The sequence below is a fragment of the Lonchura striata genome, chromosome 36, assembly GCF_050655825.1.
Source record: "Lonchura striata isolate lonStrDom1 chromosome 36, ASM5065582v1, whole genome shotgun sequence".
NCBI classification, from domain to species: domain Eukaryota; kingdom Metazoa; phylum Chordata; class Aves; order Passeriformes; family Estrildidae; genus Lonchura; species Lonchura striata.
Window position 1 is genome coordinate 8,563,641 of NC_140738.1, and position 8,928 is coordinate 8,572,568.

At 50.5% G+C, this 8,928-nt stretch overlaps 1 protein-coding gene across 1 annotated transcript; it reads right to left on the reverse strand.

Annotated features, from left to right (window-relative positions):
* Positions 1 to 7,456: 7,456 nt before the first annotated feature.
* Positions 7,457 to 8,928, reverse strand: LOC144248429 (olfactory receptor 14J1-like). Its single transcript, XM_077790598.2, has one exon. The coding sequence runs from the start codon at positions 8,821 to 8,823 to the stop codon at positions 7,795 to 7,797; it is 1,029 nt and encodes a 342-aa protein (XP_077646724.2). The 5' UTR covers positions 8,824 to 8,928; the 3' UTR covers positions 7,457 to 7,794.

Consider the following 8,928-nt stretch of genomic DNA (forward strand, 5'->3'; position numbering starts at 1 on the left):
CTGGGTGGCTGAAATGTATTTGATAGCAAATAAAACTTTCAGAGTTACTGATTTCTGTCCTATTCATTTTCAGTCAATTGTGTTTGCAGAGTGGCTCCTTCTCAGCTGATTAAATTCATATAAAAATCCCTTTTTAAAATCATCTAACTCAAACAATCTAAAACCTAATATCCAAACAAAACCACCCATCTACAATTAAGTTTTTTAAAAATAATGTAACTTTTTTTGCATACTTAAGGATGTTATTAAAGTTAAATTATTTGCTTAAAATGTATGATAAATTATAGTGGTGTGTTTTTTTTGTGTTTAGTAAATTTGTAATTTAAAATGTTTTACTAAGGTGTGTTAGATTGTATCTTAGTTTTTTGGATATTTTTTATCTTAAGTCTATTAGATAATGAGTTTAAACTTTCAAAAGGTATTTCTTGGTATATAATTTATTTATTTATATTTATTGGTAATGTTACATTAATAGCCATTGTTGTTTTGGGTTAAATCATTATTGGATTATTGTAAGTAAGAGTTGAAATACTGATGTTTCAATTTTTTTTTCTATTTAATTTTAATTATAATTTATTGATTTTATGATAATTTGTTGATAGAATAGGAAGGAAATTCAAAGGCAGGAACATTTTTTCCTGGACAGGAACTGGAATTCCAGACCCGGGGAGTGTGTCGTGGTTTAACACAGAAGGAAGAGGGTCAAGCCAGTCAGTGATTGGGGTTGGATATTGGCACTTGGGGTGACCAATTGAGGCTGGACACGCCTCTGAGAACACAGAGGGGTTAAAAGCAGAATTCCCAGGAGAACTCGCTCTCTCTGGTTCTGGTCAGGGCGCAGTGCAGCCTCTCTCCTGCCCAGCCCGTGGCTGGGTGGGGAGGGGAAGCCCCACAGCCTGACTGAGGTAAGTCCGAAGGGTGGAGGGGATGGAACCGGGCTGGCCCCCTGCAGATGGAAGGGTGGAGAAATCTGGGATGTCTGCGTTCCCCCTCCAGAGTCTCTGTGGAGAGAGAGAGAAAGAGACAGCAAGAGCGGGAAGGGGAGTGGGAGGTGCCCAGCGGGGGAGCTGGAGGTCTGGGCAGAGAGCCCGGCCAGCTGGACGGGGAATTTGGACATTTAATCCCTTCTTGGATGATGAAAGCTTTGTGAAACATTATTCCTCCTCAATTTGAAAGAGAAGAAAAGAGACAGTCTGGGGCCTGAGATGTAAGAAGGAGAAATTCTAGGTGGGAGGAGATGATGGAGTGGTTTTTGGCTAGACTTTCCCTTGTTAGCCATAGACTGAACCAATTTTCTCCTCCAGGAGAGAGACTGTATTTTAGGAGGATGCATGGTAAAGCAAGAGACCTGTGTCATGGTTTGACACGGGAAAAGAATTTTTTCTGGAAGGAAGAGGTCAGTTTGGATATTGACCAATTGAAGGTGGACACGCCTCTGAGAACACAGAGGGGTTAAAAGCAAAATTCCTGGAGAACTCACTCTTTTTTTGGTTCCGGTCAGCAGAGAGTGCAGACCTCCCCTGCCCGGCCGTGGCTGGGTGGGGGAGGGGAAGGCCCATGGCCTGACTGAGGTAGGCCCAAAGGTGGAAGGACTGGAACCAAGCTAGCCTCTGCAAATGGAAGGGTGGAAAAAATCTAAGATGTCTCCGTTCTTCCCCCAGAGTTTCTCTCTTGAGAGAGAGAGAGACAGCAGCAGTTTTTGTCAGCAATACACCACGGGGAAGCAAGGTGTCCAGCTGCTGTGATAGTTGCCGGAGTCTGGGCATCGAACCATCCTGGAGAGTTCAGACTTTTAACCCTTCCTTGAGAAATGAAAGCTTTGTAAATTTTCCTTTCCCCTCCTCAGTTTGAAAGAGAAAAAGAGAGACACCTTAGACCCTGGGATGTTAGAAGGAGGAATTCTAGGTGGGAGGGGGACAAGGAGTGGCTTTACCTGGACTTTTTCCATGTTAGCCACAAACTAAACCAATATTCTCCTCCAAGAAAGACTGTATTTTAGGAGGATGCCAGAACAAAGTCAAGAGACCTGCTTCAGCTGAGAAAAGACAGAAGTGGAGTGAACAGAGAAAAAGTTAGGGGGTTTGTAGTGGTGCCCCTGTCCTCAAAGGAAAGAGAAGAGAAGAGGATCTCTGTTCTTAGACCCCTGGCCCCAGGGGAAAAATGAAAAAATAGGGGGAACTGTGGTCCCAAAAAATAAAAAACTAAACTGTTGTTTTCTCCCCTCTTGGCAGGGCATCCTTAAAAAGAAAAAAATCCTAAAAGCAGTCTGTCCATCCATGCATTGGTGGTAAAAACACTGTGCATGGAAAGGAAAAGGTTCACCATAGCAAACTTTTCTCCGGGCGGTGCCATGTGTGACATGGAAACACAGGATGTAAAGCTGTGTTTTCTTAGGGGGGGTCTGTGGCACAGGAGAGACTCCTGTCGCCCTCAAAAAGCTGAATATCGATTGTCTGGAGGGTGGAAACCTGATTGGGGTCCAGATTGTGTCTCACTGTAGTTTGTTAGAGTTAAGTAGTAGAAAGAGAAATGCTTTGCAAGGTTTTAATTTGATCTTTGTGTGGATTTTTTCCTTTTTTTTTTCCTTTTTTTTCCTTTTTTTTTCCTTTTGTAGTAGTAGCTTAATAAAGTTTTTTTTCTGTTATTAAGCTTAAACCTGCTTTACTCTGTTCTAAATTCCACTTCACAGCATTCAAGGAAGAAATCACATTTTCATGGGGGCACTAGCATTGTGCCAGTGTCAAACCATAACAACCTGCTTCAGCAGCTGAGAAAAAGACAAGAGTGGAGTGAATAGAGAAGAGCTGAGGAGGGTTGTGGTGATGCCCCCTGTCTTCAGAGAAGAAGAAGAGAAGATCTCTGTTCTTGGACCTTCAGCCCCAGGGGGAAATGGGGCGCGACTGCGATCCCAAAAATGAAAAACAGAACTGTTGGTTGTTTTTTTTTTTTTTCCCTCTTGGCAAAGCATCCTTGAAAAGAAAAATCCTAAGAGCAGTCTGACCATGGAGCAGTCTGTCCATGCATGGTGGTGAGAGCACTGGGACATGGAAAGGAGAGTGTCACACTGGCAGATTCTCTCTGGGTGGTGCCATGTGTGACATGGAAACACAAGAGGTGGCAGCTGTGTTTCTTGGGGGTCTATGGCACAGGAGAGACTCCTCTTCCCTTGATGGACTGAGTATTGATCCTCTGAAGGGTGGGAACCTGATTGGGGGTCCAAGTTGTGTCTCACTGTGGTTTGTTGGAAATGGGGGGAGCGAAAAGCAGTGTTTTGGAAGGTTTTAATTTTGGATTTAATTTTTCTTTTCTTGCTTTTTTCATTTTATAGTAGTAGTAGATAATAAAGTTTCTCCTTTGTTATTGAGCTTGGCTCTACTCTGCTCTGTTCCTGATTGCATTTCACAGCAATCATTTGTGGGGTTGCATTTTCATGGGGACGCTAGCATTGTGCCAGTGTCAAACCAGGACACAGGGGCCACCTGACAGGTCCAGCTGACCTTGGAATGTTGATGGCTGCCTTTCATCAGCCCCTGGAGAACTGGGGCTCTGTGCTTTCCTTCCTATGGAAAAGAACCATCCATCTTTCCAGGTGCTCATGGCAAAAATGTATACTCCCCCTGAAAAATTCCCTATATGCAAGGGTTCTCCCAGGAAAAAGCTGCCAGGACAGACAGCTCTGGCTGGCCTTGGCCTCTGGTGGTCACCTCTCATCTCAGGGAAGACTTGAGGAAAATATTTGAACAGGTTTGGCAGCTGGAACATAAATGAGTCTCTCATCCTCTGAAAAATTCAGATGCTCTTCTGATAAAATGTGTATTTTTTTTCTCATTGTGCATTATGCATGAAATATAATTTTCAGCAAAAAAAATATTACTCTTATCACTCTCCCAGTGTTATCTGACACAAAACACCTCGTCTACATATGGATCCAGGTCATCTGTATAAACAAACACAATAAAGAATCCAGCAGGAATTATTTGTCTCTGCTCCCATCTGTCACATCTCCTCTGGAGCTGGAGGTGCAGCCCCAGCACTTGGGAGGGCTCAGGGGGCCACAGGCTCAGCTCCCACACAGAGAACTTGTGGACCTTGGATGATCTCCCTGCCCCTGCCCGCTCAGCCAGGCTGAGATGGACACTGATGGTTCCTGTGCCAGGCTCTCCCAGCCCAGCCCAGCTCCCTGCCAGCTCTGCCAGCTGCCCTGAGCTCTGGGCAGCACCAAGGGCCTCTCCCCAGCACAGCCCAGCCGGCTCTGGCCCCACAGCTCTGCTCAGCCCAGGCTGCTCTGGGCACTGCCCCACGGCCTCAGCCCCTGCCAAGGGCACAGCAGCAGCTGCAGCTCAGCCAGGACTCAGCCCCACCATGGGGGAAGGGGCTTGGCCAAGGCCAAAGGAGCTCCCTGGCTGCCCTGCTCCCCTCTGCCTGAGGTGCTGAGAGCTCTGCAGCCCCTCCTGCCATCCCATCTGCCCAGGCCAGCACAAGAGCCCCGGCCCTGGGGCCCTCCAGAGCTGCTCCTGCTCCAGGCCCAGGGCCCATCCCAGAGCTGGGGCAGCCACAAAGCTGTGCCCATTTCTGCTCATTGCTGCTCTGATGGGGATGGATCCTCAGCCAATTGGAGTCTGCTGATGAATTTTCCTACTCCAGAGGCCTCTTCTTTCTTGAGTCTTCAGTTCAGGAATTCAGTGAGATAAGCTCATAAATATTTGTTCAAAATGCACGAAAAAGAAAAGGTCCTGGGAATATATTTAGTTTTCAATTCTTCTGTGGTTAATGAAACAGATTTCAGAAGTGTATTCAAAGTGAATATACTGTATTGAAAAAAATGCAGAGAGAGCAGTTTTGTCCTGATTTATTTTCCTGCTTATAAATTGGTATCAGCAATGTCCAATTGATATTGACCCCCAGCACCTTCTAATGCAGTCTGAACAGATATGAAAATCAAGATTCTTCATGTCTGACAATCAAAAACACTTTGTCCCAAATCCCTCCCCACTATATTCTGAGGCATTTCTGAGACCGACAGGAATCAAGGACTCTGAGAACAGAGGAAAATATTGTTATTCTGTGGTGCCCCATGGAACCAAGATCCCAGGTGACACAGAACGATCTTGTATCACCAGGGCTCCATTTTGACACTGCAGCACCAAGGAATTCATTGTGGCACTCTGAGGCCATTGTGACCCTGCAGGGCCTTGTGGAACCATGCAGAGCTTTGTGACAGAGCAGGACCTCGTGTCATGATGGGGTCATTGTGACCCTGCAGGGCTCCATGGAACCAAGGGCCCTGAGCTGCTCCTCAGGGACACGTGGAATGAAGGAAACACGTTGGAAACCGTGGTGGCCCTTGGGACCAAGAGGCCATTGTGACACTGTGGGACCAAGGAGAGCATTGCTGCCCTGCCAGACCTCATGGAACCAAGGATCCCCTGTGACACTGCAGGGCCTTGGGGGACCACGGTGACATTGTGACACTGCAGGGCCCAAGGATCCAAGAGACTCTGTGACACCAAGGGGTCCCATGGAACCAAAGGGACATTGTGACACTGGGAGGCTTCATGGAATCATGGACACCATTGGGACACTCTGAGGCTTCATGGAGCCGTGGTGACAGCAATCTGGCTGGGAGTCTGGACCTGCTGGAGGGTAGGAGAGCTCTGCACAGGGCCCTGGACAGGCTGGATCCAGGGCCTAAATCCAACAAGGTGAGGTTTAACAAGTCCAAGTGCCGGGTCCTGCACTTTGGGCACAACAACCCCTGCAGTGCTACAGGCTGGGGACAGAGGGGCTGGACAGCAGCCAGGCAGAAAGGGACCTGCAGGGACTGATGGACAGCAGGCTGGACATGAGCCAGCAGTGTGCCCAGGTGGCCACGAATGCCAATGGCTCCTGGCCTGGATCAGGAATGGTGTGCCAGCAGGACCACAGCAGGGATTCTTCCCCTGTGCTGGGCACTGGTTGGGCAGCACCTCGAGTGCTGTGTCCAGTTCTGGGCCCTCCAATTTAGGCAGGACATGGAGGGGCTGGAGCATGCCCAAAGAAGAGCAACAAGCTGGTGATAGGTCTGGAATACAAGTCCTGTGAGGAGAGGCTGATGTTGATCCTGGAGAAGAGGAGGTTCAGAGGAGACAAGGAGGTGTCAGGGCACAGGTGGGACTTGATGATCTCCAAGGTCTTTTCCAACCTTGCTGATGCTGGGATTCTCTGAAACCACCCTTGGAGCAGTTGCAGGAGGAGCTCTGGGCCTCCTCTTCAAGCTCCAGCAGTCCAGGTCCCTCAGCTTCTCCTCACAGCCCCAAAGCCCATCCTGTCAGTCCTGCAGAGCCTCTGCAGCTCCTCCTCACTGCCCAGAACAGGGAGCCCCACAGCCAGACACAGCAGCCCAGATGTGCCCCCCTGGCCTGGGGTGCCTCTGGCAAGGGAGCAGCACCAGGTACTGCAGGAGCCTGCAGACAATTCCTGCAGCACTTGTGGAAGGATGTGGATGGATGATTCTGCTCCCCAAGGGATGTTCCCAAGGTGCCAAGTCAGGAACTACAATGAGGAGTGGGGCCAGAGAGGAAAGGGCAAACAGGGATGGGCTGTATGCAGGGGAGGGAACAAGGATGGGCAAGAGGAAGAAATTTGTATCAGGAAGAATAAAGAAAGCAAAGGTGAAGCCAAGGAAATGCTCAGGGCAGTTTGGAGGTGGCTGCCAGGCAGCCCTGGCTTTGAGCAGCAGCGTCTGCAGTGGGACAGGATACTCCCAGCTGATGGGAACAAACTTTCTGGCTGGCTGCAGAGGCCAGGACAAAGCTGAGTGGTTTCCCTAGCATCCCCCAGCCCTTCCTGGCTTCAGGGGCTGATGGCATTTGTGCTGCCTCAGGTTCATGTCCCCACAGCACCAGCATGGGGCTGCTCCCGCCTGCTGTGTGCAATGCAAACAGGGGCTGCTGAGCCAGTGCTGCCGTGTCTGTGCCTGCAAGGATGCGGCACCTCTGTGAGCTGGGGGAGAGGCCAGGGCTGCAGAGGGGGGATGTTGTTGGCAGCTCCATGAGGACGCTCTGGGACACTGCCCTGGGCTGTGCAGCGCACTGGGGATGGATCAGCCCCTGCTCTGCTGCTCCTTCCCGTCTCCCCCAGGGCCCTTGCAGAGCACCAGCCGTGCTGTTTGCCCCCAGCCTGCCCACGGCCAGCCTGGGGCTGCTCACGGGGGTTTTCTGTGCTGAGCATTGGCCTGGCCGTGTTCCTGAGAGAGCCTGGGCAAGGAGCCTGGAGCCCCCAGGCCCTGGCCTGAGGCGTCAGCGCTGCCCCAGCAGTGCCCATGGCCTGTCCCTGCTGCAGCCCCGGCACTGCCACCCCCAGGACTATGCCCGGCCCCGAGAGCACTCAGGCCCTGCAGCAACACCAGAGCCACCAGGGCAGCGAGGCAGGGCCACGGGAGCAGCACTGGCAGCACCAAGTGCTGCTGCTGCTGGGCACAGCTGCTGTGCCAGCACTGATCTGCCCCAGCTCTGCACACAGACATTGCTGCTGCAGCTCCAGAGAAGGCAACAAAAGGGCCTCTCTGCAGAAAACTCTGCTGGGACATCCTTTAGTTCCTTGAAAGCCACTGAGAGCACAATCCCTCTTTGAACACAGTAGGTGGCCAAAGGGAATGTAGAGAAAATCAAAATGGGAAATGGCACAAGGAATGGTTTTTCTTTGAGGAAAATATGAAAAAATTAAAACAAAGGGTTAAAGCAGCTACAAGCACATGAACAAAAATGACCATAAATTACTGCTAAAATGTGTGATTTGGAGAAATTGGCTAGCAGTTTAATGTTTCTGATAGCATCCAGTCATCAGTCTCCTCAATGCAGCCTTGAGCTCCTGGTTCCTCAGGCTGTAGATGAGGGGGTTCAGGGCTGGAGGCACCACCGAGTACAGAACTGACAGGGCCAGATCCAGGGATGGGGAGGAGATAGCAGGGGGCTTCTGGTAGGCAAACACTGCAGTGCTGATGAACAGAGAGACCACAGCCAGGTGAGGGAGGCAGGTGGAAAAGGCTTTGTGCCGTCCCTGCTCAGAGGGGATCCTCAGCACTGCCCTGAAGATCTGCACATAGGAGAAAACAATGAACACAAAGCAACACAATGATAAACTACCAGTAACCACAAGAACCCAATGTTCCCTGAGATAGGATTTGGAGCAGGAGAGTTTGAGGATCTGTGGGATTTCACAGAAGAACTGGCCCAGAGCATTGCCATGGCACAGGGGCAGGGAAAATGTATTGGCTGTGAGCAGGAGAGCATTGAGAAAGGCACTGGCCCAGGCAGCTGCTGCCATGTGGGCACAAGCTCTGCTGCCCAGGAGGGTCCCGTAGTGCAGGGGTTTGCAGATGGACACGTAGCGGTCGTAGCACATGATGGTCAGGAGAGAAAACTCTGTAGTAGCATAAAAAACGAAAAAAAGAATTTGGGTTGCACATCCTGTGTAGGAGATGTTCCTGATACCCCAGAGGGAATTGTGCATGGCTTTGGGGACAGTGGTGCAGATGGAGCCCAGGTCGCTGAGGGCCAGGTTGAGCAGGAAGAAGAACATGGGTGTGTGCAGGTGGTGGCCGCAGGCTACGGCGCTGATGATGAGGCCATTGCCCAGGAGGGCAGCCAGGGAGATGCCCAGGAAGAGGCAGAAGTGCAGGAGCTGCAGCTGCCGCGTGTCTGCCAGTGCCAGCAGGAGGAAGTGGCTGATGGAGCTGCTGTTGGACATTTGCTGTGGCTTCACGTGGGAATCTGTAAGAAAAATTATTATGGAATAGCTGGGTGTGGAGAGAACTTTAAATATCCCAGCACAGCTTGCTGGCATTTTGCCCCCACTGCCTGCCCAGGACTCTCTGCCTAGAGCTGTCCCTGCCAGCAGCTGCTTCCCTGTGCCCAGGGCTGAGCCCTGCCAGAGCTGCCAGAGCCCAGC

What these genes read in the sequence shown, in the direction of transcription:
- LOC144248429 (XM_077790598.2), bottom strand. Translation starts at nt 8,823, where the DNA reads ATGCCAGCAAGCTGTGCTGGGATATTTAAAGTTCTCTCCACACCCAGC.